This window comes from Anoplolepis gracilipes, chromosome 6 (assembly GCF_047496725.1).
Source record: "Anoplolepis gracilipes chromosome 6, ASM4749672v1, whole genome shotgun sequence".
NCBI classification, from domain to species: domain Eukaryota; kingdom Metazoa; phylum Arthropoda; class Insecta; order Hymenoptera; family Formicidae; genus Anoplolepis; species Anoplolepis gracilipes.
In genome coordinates, this window is record NC_132975.1 from 2,235,588 (window position 1) to 2,253,916 (window position 18,329).

At 32.9% G+C, this 18,329-nt stretch overlaps 2 protein-coding genes and 1 pseudogene across 2 annotated transcripts; all 3 read left to right on the forward strand.

Moving 5' to 3' along the window:
* The first annotated feature begins 3,471 nt into the window (after positions 1-3,471).
* Positions 3,472-6,983, forward strand: LOC140667182 (uncharacterized). Its single transcript, XM_072894938.1, has 3 exons — positions 3,472-3,658; positions 3,895-4,009; positions 5,180-6,983. Exons 1-3 carry the CDS (start codon positions 3,472-3,474, stop codon positions 6,981-6,983), a joined length of 2,106 nt encoding a protein of 701 aa, XP_072751039.1.
* Positions 6,984-10,411: 3,428 nt separating this feature from the next.
* On the forward strand, positions 10,412-13,748 carry LOC140666869 (uncharacterized). Its single transcript, XM_072894415.1, has 3 exons — positions 10,412-10,960; positions 11,238-13,474; positions 13,617-13,748. The coding sequence occupies exon 2, from the start codon at positions 11,336-11,338 to the stop codon at positions 13,409-13,411; it is 2,076 nt and encodes a 691-aa protein (XP_072750516.1). The 5' UTR covers positions 10,412-10,960; positions 11,238-11,335; the 3' UTR covers positions 13,412-13,474; positions 13,617-13,748.
* Positions 13,512-16,738, forward strand: LOC140666870 (uncharacterized; annotated as a pseudogene).
* Positions 16,739-18,329: the final 1,591 nt, after the last annotated feature.

Sequence of the window (18,329 nt, forward strand, 5' to 3'; positions counted from 1 at the left end):
ATCTTTCAGTGCTTTCTCTTAATTTTTTGACGATTTAATTTACATCGTAAGTGAATATAAAGCCGTGATTACACTATAGGTTGCGGGTTTGATTGCGGTTGGGGTTACTGTTGGACATTGGGAACCAATCAATCACAGCAAAGCAACCTTTGCTATGATTGGTTGGTTCCCAATGTCCAACAGTAACCCCAACCACAACCAAACCCGCAACCTATAGTGTCATCACGGCTTAAGTTGTATTATCACGATATTTATCCTACCTAACCTTTATCCTGACATTTTTATTTATTTATTTAAAACGTGCTAAAAGTTTATTAAAAAGATAATTTACTGATGCTATATACAATTTGTAGGATCCAAAAAAATTGAGGAAAATAAATCTACTCTGCTGATGATCGCAACATTTTTTGTTTCAATAGTTCAGAGATACTTATCGCAATTCAATGAAAAAAAGCGAATCCTTAACATCTCTTTAAGCTTGTACATTTATTTTGTTCTACACACAAGCATCTGATATATTCCCAGTGAAAAAGACCTATCAAATTGACATCAAATTGACGTTGAATTGATGCAATTTACATCAATCCGACATCAATTTGATATCGATTTGATAGGTTTTTTTCACTGGGTTGTTACATAAATAATTATTTCTATATTGAATATGTAATATTCAAACATTATCTAATATGTCGTATCTTTTATTTAACGCAACATCTGTTTCAGTTGGACAAAAACAAACTCAGCATTATACAATTGGCATAAAAACCACATATTGAACAGAAAGTTTGAGTAAATTTTTCCTTAAATAAAATGATTATAAGTAAAACAGATAATATAATTCTATATTAAATCTATTATTACATTCACTATCACACATTCACTAAATCTATCATTATAGATTTGAGCAATAAACATCTATTAATGTTAACAATATCACATGTAAAACTAATTAATATCACTTAATCTAAATCGTATGGCCCGTACCAGACCACGTATTGAAATTTGAAGATTGAACATTAAAAATTAGAATTTGGCAAATCAAAATAAAAGAAACAAGAGTTTCTTTATCCTGATTGATCAAATTTCAGAGATTCGAGTTTCGGCCATCGAACAGTGTAGACGCTTTGTGAGAGTTGCTCCGCGTAAGACTGTATTTTCTGCTGAACATTACTCGATTTTCTACCTGAAGTGCAACCAAACTAAGATCCGAACAACATCGCCTTCCTAGTTGCCGCGTTGTTCTCGCCTCCTGAGTGGGCTGAAATCTACAATTCGTAAAGAACACGTGCCGGATATTTATTCATGTGGCATTTTCTCTTGGTCGGCCATCTTTCCTTCTCCGAGGATCCTTCGTGCTGTTTGAAATTTTCTTGCCTCTTGTAAGTCATGTCTATCTATGACCCGAGAGGAACTATTTCCTCTCTCAATGACCTCCATCCTTCAAAACAAAAAGATATTGACTGCCCGAAAGGGATACCTGATGAAACTCTTTTGAATCACATTGCATCATCCATCCTTCCCCTTTCCCCTGCTCCTAATGACAACGACAATAACATGGATTGTGTTATAGTTTCGCCGACGGAGCGTGATCCTCCTGCATTGCTGGACGCTTCCCTAAATACGGGAAACAAAGACATAGATTCTTCTCGAGGTATAACACCCGGAACTCCCAGTTGTGAGTCGGACTCCGCCGAAGAATCCCCAAAAAAACGAAAGAGGATGAGGGGCCCTGTCGGTCTCCCCCCCCCCTTCCCAACCTGTAAGTGACTTTGCAAAGACTCCCACGGACTTAATATTCTTCAGTCGGGTAAGTCACATTCACGTTCCTCATTTAGTAACAAATATATAAATAACCTTTCTTATGACCTTAACTCTCAAGGTCCCTATGATATTTCTATTCAATCAACAGACTCTAAAACAATTGATCCTCTAACTATTGGCCGTATTCTCTCTCCTTTGTACACAGATAATATTGTCGAAATTAAAAAATCTAGTTTTTCTACTATTCAAATAAGATTTAATAACGCTAAGACAGCAAACAACTGCTTGATGAGTCCTATTCTAAAAGTTAAAAATTACAAAGTCTTTGTTCCATTCTTTAGGATCGCAAGGAGGGGTATAATCAAGGGTGTTCCCCTTGACGTGCCGGAAGAGGAACTCGTGAGAGCACATAGACTCCCCTTTTCGAGTACTGGAAGCCAAAAGACTTAGCAAACGATCAAAGCGAGCGGAATCCTCACAGCCCCCCGAGATGGAATCTTCTTCTTCTTCTTCTTCCGATAGATCTCCTTCCAAAACCATACTGCTCACTTTTAAAGGTCAACAGCTTCCTGAATATATTCTTTTATATAAAGTAAGGTATGCGATACAATCTTTTATAAATAGGACCTCCCTTTGCTTTTCTTGTTTTCGCTATGGCCATTTAAAAGCCCACTGTAAGGGGCATCCTCGTTGTCTCCTCTGTGGGGAAAGTGTACATAAAGACGGTCTCTCTTTTTGCCCGAAATATTCAAACCCCCCGTCTTGCATTAATTGCAAAGGTTCCCATGAAGTCTCCAGTGTAGAGTGTAAAATATATATTCAACAAAAAAAAATTAGGGAAATTGCTGCTATCAACAATATTTCTCTCCTAGAGGCAAAGAATGTTTATCTTAATAACATCCCCCCCGCCAGCAACTCTCTTTATAATCTTAAGGATTTCCCCTTCCTAAACCTTTCAGTTCCCCCTGCTCCCTTTCCCATAATGTCTAACTCTCGTTGCACCCCTCCCTCTCCTACTCCCCGCTCATCCAAATCCTACTCTCAAGTTTTATCCTCAACCTCCTCCCTTCCCTCTTCTTCTTCCATTCCTTCTTTCTCTTTTCCCTCTTCTTCCGTCTCTGCTGCCACTGCTTCCTCTTTCCCAATACATAATAAAGCGGCTTCTATAAAAGATCATTATGAGAATAACAATAACAACTTCCACATAGATAATCAAAATACAGCACACAAATACGACTTTCAAAATAATACTAAAGACAAACATCAAACTAAAAATAAACACAACTTTTTCTTTCCTCGCTCCTCTTCACAAATTCCTCCCTTCTCCCAACCTTCTCGCCCTCCCCCCTCCCTTTATGTCTTCCCTAACGAAGATCCCCCAACCTCCTGGATAACCAAAGCGGACTCATCTCTGAATCTCAATCTCCTTCCCTCTTTTCTTCTCCGGGTTTCGATTCCCGGAATCCTAATTCTCTTTCTAATCAAATATTCGAAATATTGGACACACTGATGAACAAACTGGCTCCATTTTTGAAACTGTTAGGCATTTATGATGAGTCGGCTCAACTGCTGAGTTCTTTTGTCCAGTCTTTCTCAGCCGTTGCCGCGGCCTCTCCCCAACCCCGATAAATCATGTCTGTTTCGAACTCCGCGGTTGTGTCTGATTTTTCTCCGCCTCTGTCCTGTGATCTCCCTTCTTCACTCAGAATCATGCAATGGAACTATCATTCATTGCTCGGCAAGGTGGAATCCCTCAGACTGTTGGCCCAGGAATGCGACGTGCTTGCTCTTTCTGAAACCTGGCTCTGTCCCGATTCTCACCTGACTCTCCCGGGCTTTTGCATTTTTAGAAGCGATTCGCTCACTCGTCGTTCGGGGGGTCTCCTCCTTGCACTTCGTAATTCACTTAAATATACCCTCTCTGATAGCAATATCATTTTTGAAGTATAGACTCACTAGTCTATCCGTCACCATTCACCTTTCTTCATTTGACCTTCTCATCACCTCCCTTTATCGTCACCCTTCTGGTGCTCTCTCTTCGCAGGAGTACCAGTTTCTCTTTTCTTTCTGTTCCTCTTCTTCCCACTCTATCATTTTGGGCGATTTTAACGCACATCTTGAGGACTGGGGTAGCGGTCGAACCTGCCGGGAGCCAAAAACTCCTCTCCTCTACGTCTGATTCCCTCTACACCTGTATTAATAATGCGGAAGCTACCTTTCTTACTCTCGCCCAGACCAGTCTAAATCCGTAATTGATCTTGTATTCTCCGCCTCTCCTCACTATTTCACATTCCTCAGTTTTACCGGATACCTATCTCAGGATACCATTTTCCTATCCTCACCTTAATTAACTGTTTAATTAAGAAAAGAACTTTTTTTTCTCATAAACTAAAACTCTCTCCTAAGATATTAAAACAATTTATCACCAATCTAGATTACACTATCGTATCTTTCCAAAAATCCATCTCAGAAATCCCTTCCTCAAACCCTATCAAAAAGTACAACCTTTTTACTTCTCACCTCAAATCCTCTATTCCTTCTAAACCCTACGGAATCCTAAAACCTTCCTCTGCCAACGTTGCCCTTAATCCTTCTCATTCTCCCTCCCCTCTTCTCTCCCCTTACTCTCTTTCCCCTCCCCCTCCATCCCAACACCATAAACATTCAAAAAAATTCCTTCCTTTTAACCCGGCTCCTTGGTGGAACGACACTTGTCAAGAGGCGGTTGATCTCCGCCGCAACTTTCTTGCCTCCTACAAGAAAACTCCCTCCTATGCCAATTTCCTTAATTTCAAAAAGCAGGAGGCACTAACAAGGCGTATTTTGAAGTTTGAGAAAAGAAAGGGTTGGAGAGATTTCTGCCAGGAAATCTCCCCCCGCACACCCGTTTCCCGCATTTGGAATATCATCAAACGTTTCAAAAATAGGCATTTGGGGGTGTCTTCTCTTCCTTCTCCTTCCAATTTCTCCCCTTCACCTGGTGTCGTTTCTGCCATTAACTCCTTATGCCTCCCCTCAGTTTATCGTAACTACTATACCTCATTATCTGATTTTCTTCCCTCATCTAAATGCAACCTTTTCTCATCACCATTCTCTCTGGATGAGCTCAAGGTGGCTATCACTACAAGTAAACTCCGTTCCTCTCCTGGATTAGACCAAATAGATTCATAGCTTCCTTATCTGATGAGTACCTCATTATCCTCCTTGAAATCTACAATCTTATTTTTAAACCCGGTATCTTTCCCGACTCTTGGTCCCTTTCTCTCGTTTTCCTCATTCCTAAGGGCCCCCCAGACAGGTTCCGCCCCATTTCCCTTACCTCTTGCCTCCTCAAAACATTCGAAAAACTTATCCTTTCTCGTCTGGAGTGGTGGGTGGAATCCTCAAACCTTCTGCCTAACTCCCAATTTGGTTTCAGGAAGGGAGGATCGTGTCAAGACAACTTGGGAATTCTCACTGCGGAGATCTATGTCGGCTTTGTTTCGGCTCAGGACACAGCGTGCCTTTTTCTGGATGTCCAGGGTGCATTCGACAATATAGTTCCTGACATCCTTGTTTTAGACCTTGTCCGCCTTGGACTTCCGCCGGAAGTCCGTTGGTTCGTCTATTGTCTGACCAGCCGCAGGATTTTGAGATTCGTGATCAATGGGGACATCTCTCAACCTTACGTCTCGCTCAGAGGCGTCCCTCAGGGATCTATTCTTAGCCCTCTTTTATTTAACATTTATGTTTCGGAGTGCAACCGTAGTTTGACGGACCCCTGTCGAATCCTACAATTTGCGGACAATATTGTCCTTTATGCCTGCACTTCGAGACTGCGGAGTTCCATTCAAACTCTCGAGAGGTCAGCTGACGGACTCTCACATTTCCTTCTCTCAAAAGGCCTGGAGGTTTCTCCCTTCAACTCGGCCTTCATGTTATTCTCACAGAAGAGACTGGATTTCCCCTCCCTCACCATTACTCTCCAGGAAATCACCCTTAGGCCGGTGTCTTCACATAAATTTCTGGGGGTCCAACTGGATCGGAAAATGAATGGTCACGCGCATGTCGCTCTTCTGATACGTAAATGTAATAAATTTACTAATTTACTTAGGTCCCTTTGCGGTGTTTGGTGGGGGGCGGATCCCGAGTCTCTCCTCATGCTGTATAAGTCTCTTGTGCGAGGTTCCATCGAGTATGGGTATTTCTTTCTTCCGTTTTACAATAGGGGGTTGATGGGGAGTCTGGAGGTAGCTCAGCGTAGAGCTCTTAGATGTTATATCGGGGTGAGACGCAGCACCTCCATTAACATTCTATACCCTGAAACAGGTATTTGTCCTCTGAAACTTAGATTGATCTACTTATCCTCTAAACTGATCCTCAGATCTTTGACTTTTGTTTCCAGTCCGTTGATTGAGGGGCTTCTGGACTTGAGGGCCGAATCTTTGGCTAATAATAATCGTTTTTGTCTCTATGAGAGATTCCTTCTATATAGAGCTTTCATTTCTGTTAACCATTACGGAGACTCAATTGCCAGATTCACTAATAATCTTGTTTTTTTATTTACTCACGACACATTGTCTTTATTTCCACAGACACAAGTTACTCCCGCATGGGAGGTGGAGAGGATTGCCGGCTTCTCCTCGCCGTCGGTGGAGTTCCATATTATTTTTTCCCGATTTGACTCTGACATAACATTTTATACTGACGCCTCGAAGGGGGAAAACTCTAATTTTGTAGGTCTAGCCTTTTATTCTCCATCTTTGAATGTTAGCCAGATGTTTAAGGCTAGTGGGAGGTTTTCCATCTTCTCAGCCGAATGCATGGCAATAACGGAAGCGATGGACTTTATCCTCTCGAACGATATCAAAAGGGCGGTAATATTTTTGGACTCATTGAGCGTCATCAACAAGATCTCCTCTAGAAAGACTTACCGTGACATTAGTTTTCTTGTTCTGATCCTGAAGAACAAATTAAGATCTGCCTTTCTTCAGGACATTGAAATCAATCTAGTCTGGATTCCTGCTCATGTTGGAATCCCGGGGAACGAGACCGCAGATCGCTTGGCCAAGAAAGCGATAATTGAGGGTCGCCTACTAGACATTAAACCTCCTTACTCGGATTTATATCTGTCTCTCAGAGAAAACCTTAAAACCTCTACAAACAACTTTTTGATCGAGCGGTCTCGTTCCACGGGATCCGATTATTTCTGGAATTTCCCGCTCACACCACTTAAACCGTAGTTCTCGGGTGGGGGCCTTGGGAGATCGGCGGTGGTCTTGACCAGCCGATTGCGTTCTGGCCATTACAATCTTAACTCTAGTCTCCATCGCCGCGGGATGATCCCGTCTCCGTCGTGCGGATGCGGATATCCGGATAAGGATATCGATCACGTACTATGGTACTGCCCACTATACCGGATGCAACGCGCTTCTCTAATATCTTCCTTATGTGATTCTATCTCCCTGTCTCCTCCTTATAGTGTTGTTTTTATCCTAAAAAATCCCTCTTTTAAAACCCTGAATCCCATCTTATCCTTTCTCAAAGTTTGTGATATTGTATTGTGATTTTTGACTATCCCTCGCAGCCTTATATTGACCTACCCATCATTGGCCGACCACTTCAAGAAAACAGAAGCTCTCTGGCAGAATGATTCAATCTGAATCATTGCCAATCAAATAAGAAGAAGAAGAAGAAGAAGAAAATCAAATTTCAATTTTCAATCTTGAATCTCAGTTTTCAATGCGTAGTCTGATACAGGCTTTTCCATTGATTACTATTAATATTGATTGCTTGTACAAATATATAGCCAGATGTAGAGACCCTCTAATAAGAGTTTCGCCATATAATATCCAGTTTTGATTGGTCCTCTATATCTGGGCAATTCCCACTCATATTTGTATCATATTAACCTTACTATTAGCATAAACATTATATTTTAGTAACATAAATAAAAAATAAACGTTTTAGAATTAAATATTATAATCTTTTTATGTTAAACATCAAAATAATATATATAATAAAAAAAACTGTTTATATTTAATTTTTAGTAATTAAATAAAATTCTTAATTAAATTTAATCCTTATTAATTGCATAAAAATTAACAAAATAAAATAAAAATAAAAAAAATAAACACATAAAACATGAAATAACAAATTGCTTTATTTTCATGAGAAAACAAACTGTTATCACAAGCATTATAAAAACCTAACATATATAAATTTGTGTATCTCAAGAGAAAACATAAACTATTATCACAAACATTATAACATCAGCGGTCAGCGCGTTAAAAGAGGTTAGGGTTAGGTTAGGTAAGAGAGAGAAGGATAGTGAATATATATCTTTCTCTCTTGCAGAATTTTGCCCAGATTGTCTTATGGCGAGACTCTTATTAGAGGGTCTCTAGCCAGATGTAGTTCAACTTCTGTATTTGATTTGCATACGATACGTTTGCTACTTTTGTTCATGTCATCGAACAATTCCCAGTGTCCATTGGATCGCAAACAGTAAGCTATATAATGGCCAGGTATGAAAGCTACTACTCCAATAAGTCATTGTAATTGTTTTTTTAAGCATTTGTTTTCCTCTATTCGGAGTCGATATTATATGTTCTTCTACTTCTAACATAAAGAAAACGCTATAATTCCGATCAGTATAAAAATTAGATTAGATTTAAGTTCCAGTAGAAGGTGTAACAAGATTTAATAATTAACACAAAAAAAAGAAAAATTGTACATCTCAATAGTCTTTTAGTTTCTGTCTTGTTTTTTAGAACAAAATAAATGTACAAGCTTAAAGAGATGTTAAGGATTCACTTTTTTTCATTGAATTGTGATAAGTATCTCTGAACTATTGAAACAAAAAATGTTGCGATCATCAGCAGAGTAGATTTATTTCCCTCAATTTTTTTCGATCCTACAAATTGTATATAGCATCAGTAAATTATCTTTTTAATAAACTTTTAGCACGTTTTAAATAAATAAATGAAAATGTCAGGATAAAGGTTAGGTAGGATAAATATCGTGATAATACAACTTAAGCCGTGATGACACCCCAACCGCAATCAAACCCGCAACCTATAATGTAATCACGGCTTTATATTCACTTATGATGTAAATTAAACCGTCAAAAAATTAAGAGAAAGCACTGAAAGATTCAGCCTTTCCGATTAATAAATTAATAAATTTTAAATTAAAAAAATAAAAACTGATCCGGATACATGTAAGAATACATATGTTTTTACATCATAACCGGATAGATTTAAAATGGCGAAAAGTAGTCAGGACAGGATATAGTTTATAAAGTATACATATATATATATATATATATATATATATATATATATAGAGTCTGAATTATATGAAAAATAAAGCGTTATTTTCATCGCAAAATGAATACAGTCGATAAAGTAGAAAATGTTTTTCGAACATAGTAAAACTAGATAAATAAACTTTGTTTATTTATGATTAGTCTAAAAAATTCAGGTCTGCGAATCATCGATCGAACACGGCGGCGCATGCGCGCGCGAATCACTGCTAAGTAAATTTTTTTTTTATTTATTTTATAAAAAACTGAGATCCGACAAACGTTTTAATTATGATAATCGTGACCGACAAACGATTGCGCTTCGATTGAGCTATAGATCAATTAAAAATAATCAAAATTTAAAAAATTATAGCTAACGTTACATTAAATTTTTTTTTCTTTTATTTCTCCTAAACGAAAATCCGACAAACGTTGGAATTAATCCAACAAACATTGACAAACAACCGACAAACGATATAATAAGAGAAATTATTAAAAAATCAATTTCGGGGAGCCAACTTCACGGAGGTCTCTTTTTGTCATAGGATAAGATGTATAGTCACAGTATAAGTATACACAGTAGCGACCACAGACATCTAAATAATACTAGACCGCTAACCTTTATGCCCTAGACGGTTCGGTATATAATGTACAATTTGTGTGTACATAATAACCGATTGGAATGCAACCTAACCCAATCTTAACTGATTGGTCTCTTGCAAAACTGATTATTAATATTTAATAATTGATGTTAAGAGCTAATAATAATTGCTAATTAATATTTTTATTGATTTATTTATATTAGTATGTGCCGTCGTTTACATGATTACTGTACACATAGTTACTCATAAACGGAGGACATGAAATTTTATCAATTCAAATCCAACATTCCATTCGGTTATTATGTCCGCCGCCTATGTGTATAAAAGTAAATAGGTTTCAAGTCCACAAAATCTAGTAACTATATAACCCAGGTAGCACAGGTTCGTTTTATAAACGTTTTCTAAACGTATCCAATATTTTTTAACCGTCAAACACCAATAAGAAACGTTTCAACAGAAACATTTTTAAAACCATAGTTTAAGAAATGTATTTTTTACGTTTCTATAAGGCCTGATTGCATCAACATTATTTTGGCTTTAAACGAGACTTAAATATATATATATATATATATATATATATATATATATATATCTGTTTTTATTAATTTAGAAAGAAAAATAAAGATAGATACATGTTTAAGTCGCACTTAAATCCAAAATAATGTTGGTACAATATCGGGCCTAAATAGAATAAAAATTAATGTTTTAATTCAAAATTATATATATATATATATATGTGTGTGTGTGTGTATATATATACATATAATTTTGAATTAAAAAAATTAATGTATTTTTAATTTTAGATATTCATATTCATAGTCCGATTTTATATTGAAGACCGTCTTAATAATAATGTGTTGTAATTCAATCACAGAATCGTAATAACATATCTTAAGATATTATACTTAAAACGATCTTGAAATAAAAATAATGGACTATGAATATCGGAATGAATAGCGGGGTGATTCTCTCTCTCTCTTTCTCTCTCTCTCTTTCCCTCTTTCTCTTCCTCTTTCCATTGTCTTACTAACAAAAAGTATTAAGGTTATATTCCATTTATTTGGAATGATCGCAGAGTTATTGCATATATTTGCTGTTCAAACAAGAAAACTTTTATTGTGAATATTATACAAACGACTTGTGAATATTGCAAAAGTGAAACTAGTAGTGAAAGGATAGAAAAATACTAGTAATGTGTACTATAAAGTTAATCAATTCTCGTGCATAGATCATAACAAAGGTTAGGTTGATCAAAACGCCGGTCCGGCGAAAATATTGATATAAAGAATATCTCTTTTTTACGACGAATAAGGTAAGTTGTATATTGGTTTAATAATTTTATAGTTTACTGTTCTGTATATATGTATATATATGTATATTTATAACACAATATTAATACTAAAAAAAGATATGAGATTAGACGTCAAATATCACATCTACAAATAATATTTTACAATTAATAAGAAGATATCAATTTGTGTGAAATCATAATCTGATTAATCTAACATTTTTTATTGTATCAGTATATATTAAGAATCAAATTATATTGTGTTTTTCATTTCTTAATTAAATAGTTGTCATTTTTTCAGGAAAATATATATGTAAATATATCTTTGTCGCACATATAATACTTACATAAAATACTTGTTAAAAAACAAAAGAACAGAAAAAATATTCTTGTTTAAATATGGATAAAGAAAAAGAAGTTAAATTTCTTGGCAAAAAACAAACTAAAAGGAATATACAAAAACAAGTACATGAGTTATTAAATGAACTCAATTGGAATGAAACAAAATCGACAACACATTCAGTCATTGACTCACACTTAGAACTAAACTTAAATATAGATGAAGATTTGGGTTTTAGTTTAAATTTTAGAAATAATGAGACAAAATCATCAATGTCACATTCAATCATTGATTCGCATTTAGAACTAGGTTCAGATCAAGATTTAGATTTTGAAATATTTCCAGAATTATATATCACTGAAAAACATGATTTTTCAGAAAACGAAACATTATCTGATGATTTTCTGAATAAATTGAGAAACTGGGCCCTAACACATAATATTACATTATCAGCATTAGATGAATTATTGTCATTACTAAGACAATTTCATTATGATATATCTGTACCATTATCTGGAAGGTCTTTGTTATACACTCCAAAAACTACAAATTCAATTGATTTGCAAAGTGGAAAATTTACTTATTTTGGTATGCGTAAGCAGTTATATTTCCTATTAAAGGAAGAATCATGCTCAAAAATTATTGATTTAGATTTTAATATTGATGGGTTACCCTTGTTTAAAAGTAACAACATAGTTGTCTGGCCAATTCTTTGTAGATCATTAAGTTTAACTTCATTAAATAAACCATTTATTGTAGGTTTATTCACTGGCAAAGGAAAGCCAGAACCTCTTGATTGTTATTTACAAGATCTAATACACGAGCTTAATGATGATATATTAAAGAATAGTATTGAAATAGATCATAAATTATTTCAAATTAGAATCAGGTCTCTGATATGTGATGCTCCTGCACGAGCTTTTCTAAAATGTTGTGTAGGTCATAATTCTAGGCATGGGTGTGAAAAATGCGATATTGAAGGGAAATACATTAATAAAATGATTTTTCCATGTAAAAGTGGACAACTTAGAACAAAAGAAACTTTTACTAAACAAGTACAAGAGGAACATCATAAAGGAAGGTCTCCATTATTGAATTTAAACTTAGATTTAGTGAATCAATTTCCATTAGATCCCATGCATTTGGTATATTTAGGTATAATGAAAAAGTTGTTAATATTATGGGTATCAAAGGGAAAACCTTCATTTAAATTATCTGGAAGAGCTATTAATAATTTATCAGATAGATTAATTTTGTTGTCTTCTTATATAGTACATGAATTTCCTAGAAAATGTAGAGCTATATCGGACTTAAATCGTTGGAAAGCAAATGAGTTTAGATTATTCTTGTTATACGTGGGTCCAGTTTCTTTAATAAATATTTTGCCTAAACAACTTTACAATCATTTTTTAATGTTTCATGTTGGTATTACAATTCTGTGTAACGATAATCATATTTTTGAACATATTGACTTTGCAGAAGAAGTTTTGTATAATTTTGTAAAGTATTTTGAAAAATCCTATGGGAAAGAAGAAGTGACATATAATCTTCACAGTTTAATTCATTTAGTAACAGATGTAAGGAATCTTGGTAATTTAAACACAATTAATTGTTTTCCCTTTGAAAATTATTTGGGAAAATTAAAAAAACTTGTAAGATCATCTGCAAATCCTCATGCACAACTTTGTAGACGTATATCTGAATTATTTAATTATTCAAAGACTGAATTACCAATAACTAAATTAGAACCTAAGCAAAAACATTTTGAAGGACCTACACTTAGAGATAAAACTGACTTGATTTTACAATACAAGAAATTGAAAACACCGACATGCGTTTTGACGATTTTTTCACCTGACAATTGTGTTTCAATACAAGGAGATATTATTGTTCAGATTGTAAATATTCTGTGTTTGAAAGATCAATTTTATTCTATAATTTGTCGTCGATTCTTGAAAGTTTCTGAATTTTATGATTATCCATGTTCGTCCAAATTATTGAATATTTTTAAGGTGTCTCACATATCACCTGATATAGAAGAATTCCCTTTTATATCAGTAAAATATAAAAACATATTATTACCCGCATATGAAAAAGGAACTTACATTGTGTTTCCTCTTCTTCATGAATTGTAGTTAATGTATTCCTTTTATTTTATTGTATATAATTTTATATACGTATATTATTTATAGGTTTATGTGAGTATATATTATTTTATTTTGTAAAATTTAAAGTTAATTTTAAATGTCTGCAATATTAATTTTATATTGAAGAAAAAATTGTTGATGAAATGCAATAAGCACTTTCTGCTTATTCTGTTTAATGTTTTGTTTATTTCAGATTATAAAATGTATTCATTAATAGAATTTGCGATGAATTATGGACAAAAACCTGAAGTTGAAGTAGTCCCTAATATTTGGTTAGAAAAAGAGGAAGAAATATGGTATTGTTTGTAGCCTCAAAAAATTTCCACAAAACAAATCCGTAAGGCTATCGAAAAATGCTCTTTACCGGAAAAAACTGGAAAAAATATAAATGTAGAATCTTGCATACATATGGTAAATTTTTGGTTTATGTTTTATAAAAGTTGTTTTGTTTTATAAAAAAGTAAAAATATTTATACACTTGCTTTATTTACAGTTATTTCCAAGATTTAACATATATTAGAAACTTAATTTATTATTTATTAGAGTATTTCTTATCTTTATAGTTTTCTTTTTTCACAATATATACCACATATCATTTTATTTATGTTTATAGTATAATTTTGTTATATACTGTCAGAGATTATTATATATTTAGCAATTACATATATATATATATATATATATTGTTGCATCCGCGGAACGATTTTGAACGTTCCGTTCGTGCGCGACAACCGTTCCTCGTTCACATATCGTCAATCAATATATTTCTTCAAAAACGGATGTCACAACAATATACATATATTTATCTCAAATCTTTCTTAAAATATTTATAAATATAATTTTTATTTCAAATTAAGATAAATAATTTTTATTTGTTTTGTATTATAAACGCTTTCAATTTTTGAATTAATGATATTTAATTTTAAACTTTTTTAAAAATCTATAGTTGATTTTATTATTAGTTTCTTAATTTATTTTATTATTATTTTATAGTTTATTTTACTATTATTTTAGCTTCTTACAATGATGCGAGGAAAAGATTAATAGATGCTGAATTCACGTCTACTCTAGAAACTGATGTAGAATTGCATGAAGACCAACGGCCAAAAAGAAGATTAAAAAGACCTCGAATTTATTCAGATTCTTCAGAATCTGATAACAATGAAGAGGTATTATGCAATAAAATCCCATCTCTTCCTACATTAAAAATAACATCAAAAAATAGTAATTTATCAAGATCTATGATCACTTCCTGCCAACCATCAACATCAACAGCTGACAGTTTTTCAAAACGTATATCTAATGGAATTAGTTTTTCAACGTCTTCAGTAAGAGCAATTAGTCCTCCGCAGAAAACATTGAGAACTACATTGACCAGTTCAGATGAAAGAGCAATTAGTCCGCAAAATACATTCAGAACTACATTGACCAGTTCAGAATTTCACAAATCAGGTAAAATGTTAATAAACTTTTCTGTGTACAAGACTATTACTCTAACATATTAATAATTTTTATAAGAAACGTATAACTTAATAATAATTTTGCTTTTGAAATATACTGCACAGAATATTCTGAATAATCTGCACTATCTATATAAAAATTACTTTTTAGAATAATTGTGCTTTAATTAATTATTATTTTGAACATTTGACTTATTATTTATTATGTTGCTTTCTATATATTGTTTAATTCAGCATTTACTATTTACTATTTAACTTTTCTATATTCTATTACTTTTGTGTTTAAATCTTATTTTTTACATTTCTATAGTTAAGAGTTACTCTTGTGGAATAAAAAACTAATTCAAGATTACACTTTTTCGTAATTATTTTGATGATGATGTACATCAACATCAATATAATTAGATATATATATATATATTTTTTAAAAGAAAAAATTTCTCTAACATAGCATGTTATTTTTAGATTTTTCTTACGTTGTTCTAACAAAATTAGTGAACTTAGAAACTTCTATGAACTTGCTTCTTCCAATGGTCAAACAACTTACAGCACATTTTCGACCATCGAGAATACCCCATGTGGAGGATGTTCCTGAAATACCAGTTGACACTGATGAAAGTTTGGAAAATATTGAAAGATTTTTAAAAACAAAACAAAATTTTGAATATTTACATGGTAAATATAACTCATTAAATCTCTTTTTATATTTTTGCATTCTGTTTATTTTCCTTTCTTTTTTTTAATCCATATTTTTTTTATTATATTAATGTGTTATTATTCTTTTAAAGGTACAGATTTTAGCTATATCAGGTGGTACAACGATTGCACAGATAACAAGAAGAACATTGGAAAAAATAATAACAAATAATTACGCTAAAAACTTTAATTGGGCAGGAAGAGTACCTAAAAAAGCCTTCAAAGTTTTAAAAGCGAAAGATTTAATCATAGGTTTGTCTTTTGTCTTTGAAGCCAGCATTGATAACATTTAGCAAATATGTTTAATTATTACACACACACACACACACACGCACACACACGCGCACGCACGCACGCACGCACGCACGCACGCACGCACACACACACACACACACACACACACACACACACACACACGCACGCACGCACGCACGCGCGCATGCACATAAATATATGTACATATATATACATATGTATGTGTGTGTGTGTGTGTGTGTGTGTGTGTATGTGTGTGTGATATTGTACAGTTATTATAAAACTATTATGTTTAATAATTATATATAAAATAATAATGTATAATAATTTATAAATTTTTTACAGCTACTGTCAGAAACGTTGAACCAAACGCTGCAGTCAACAAAATTGAAAATTGTATCAAAGATTGGTTGAAGCTATCCTCTATGCGTATTACTTTAGCCGAAATTAAAGCAAGAAGAACTTTTCAACAAGAATAAAAATTTTAAGTTAAGATTTATTAGATTTTAAGATAACACAGTTCTGTGATTGAAACATAAGTACAAGAAAATAATTATATTCTTGGAATAATTAAAAAAAGTTAATTTTTTTTAAATTTTAATTTTGTTGTAATTTTTTTTATTTTTTAAGTTAAAATTAGGTTAACATTTATTAAATTTTAAAATAATTTTAAGATAAAATTGTTCTATGTTGAGATTTAAACATAATAAGTATACAAGACAAAAAAGTTATATTCCTGGAAAAATGTGTCAATTTTTTTTCATTTTATGTATGTGTTAATTTTTTTTTCATTCTTTGGTATAATTATTATATGTTTAAATGTTTTTTTTTTAAATAAGAACTTTATTTTAAAATACTTTATTATGATTTGTACTTTATATATTTTTGATTATAATCTTATTATAATATACAGGCAATATAAACTACTATATATGAACATATTGTATACATATATTTATTTTATAAAAGAAAAAAACAGTTTTTATGCGTGAAAAAGATTTGTTTTCTTATAAAATAATAATAAAATAATGCGTTCATACCCATACACACACACACACACACACATATATATATATATATATATATAACATTATTTATATATATATATATATATATATATATATTTTAATAAAATTGAACTAAATTTAATATATATATATATATAATAAATATGATTGTTTATTCACAGATTCAATAAAATAATGCATATATATATATATATATATATATATATATATATATATATGCATTATTTTATTGAATCCGTGAATAAACAAATTTTTTACAAATAAAGGAAAGAAAACGGTATTTTGACCGTTTCTTAAACGTTTTTTTTTGTTAGAAAATAACGTTTCCCTTAACGTTTCTTAAGTGGACATTTATACCAATTAAAAACGTTTTCGAAAGCCGGTTTTAAAACGTTTCGCAGAAACATTTGTGAAACGTTTTTAAAACGAACCTGTGCTACCTGGGAAGGAGTTTAGTGATAGTATTTTATAGATGTCTTGGTAGCGACAGTGAGCGATTTTGATGTGACAAATGCGCATGCGTCAGCTTGTACTACAGAGAAGATAGCTGTGCCCTATGGATGCATCTAACCTATAATATAGAGAAATACGTTTTACGTGAATACTGTCATATTATTTTCTTTATTGTATAAAAGTGACATAAAATTTTGTCCAATATAGTGCAATATGAAAGTGAAAAAGAATGAATTCTCTTGTGCAATAAAAAATTGTAAAAATATTTCGAGATGAGTGCCTGGACTTAGTTTTTCAGCTTTCCACGTGATTCGGAAAGGTATAAGCAAAGATGTATTTCAGTAATAATAAATTTTTGAGAGAGAGAGAGAGAGAGAGAGAGAGAGAGACGACAAATAAATTTTATCAATTTATTAAATATAATTATAAAATTATTCTTGTAGCCAAATAAAAAACAGCGCGCATGTACTATTCTCCAAATGGCGACAGGTCATGTGACCAGGCAACATCAACATCAAAGGTGCCGACGCTCATTATCTCTACTGTGTATACTTATACTGTGGTATAGTAGGATGAAAGGGTAGTAGGATAAGAGGTCCAACTGTAATCATTTTATGTTTGTGAATATTTTTTTTAATAATATATAGAAGTCTGTAATGTATGTACATTTGTGCAACACGCGCCATTACAGCGCATGCGTAGAAATAGATACCATATACACTTGTTTGTACATAAAATTAGAGTCGTCTTATATAAAGTCACTAGATTATAAAGTATTGCAATCACAGACTTCTATATATAACTAGACTGCTAACTACAGCAAAATACATAACTCCGAAAAGTATGTACAAAACTTATGTGTATGCGTCATCATTAGTAGGATGACAGTCACGCTGATTGGTTGAATTTAAAGCAATGTCACTCACACGAGTTTTCTATAGTAGCCATATTACATATCTATCCCCTCCTTTTCTCTATCCTAATGTTGTTCATATTTTTCGTCACTTTTTAGGT

Bases quoted from the DNA above. Each gene is read 5' to 3' on its own strand.
- LOC140666869 (XM_072894415.1), top strand. From the start codon at position 11,336: ATGGATAAAGAAAAAGAAGTTAAATTTCTTGGCAAAAAACAAACTAAA.
- LOC140667182 (XM_072894938.1), top strand. From the start codon at position 3,472: ATGCAATGGAACTATCATTCATTGCTCGGCAAGGTGGAATCCCTCAGA. The intron at 3,659-3,894 runs GTAATTCACTTA...GGACTGGGGTAG, and splicing joins GGGTCTCCTCCTTGCACTTC to CGGTCGAACCTGCCGGGAGC. The intron at 4,010-5,179 runs GTAATTGATCTT...ATTTGGTTTCAG, and splicing joins GCCCAGACCAGTCTAAATCC to GAAGGGAGGATCGTGTCAAG.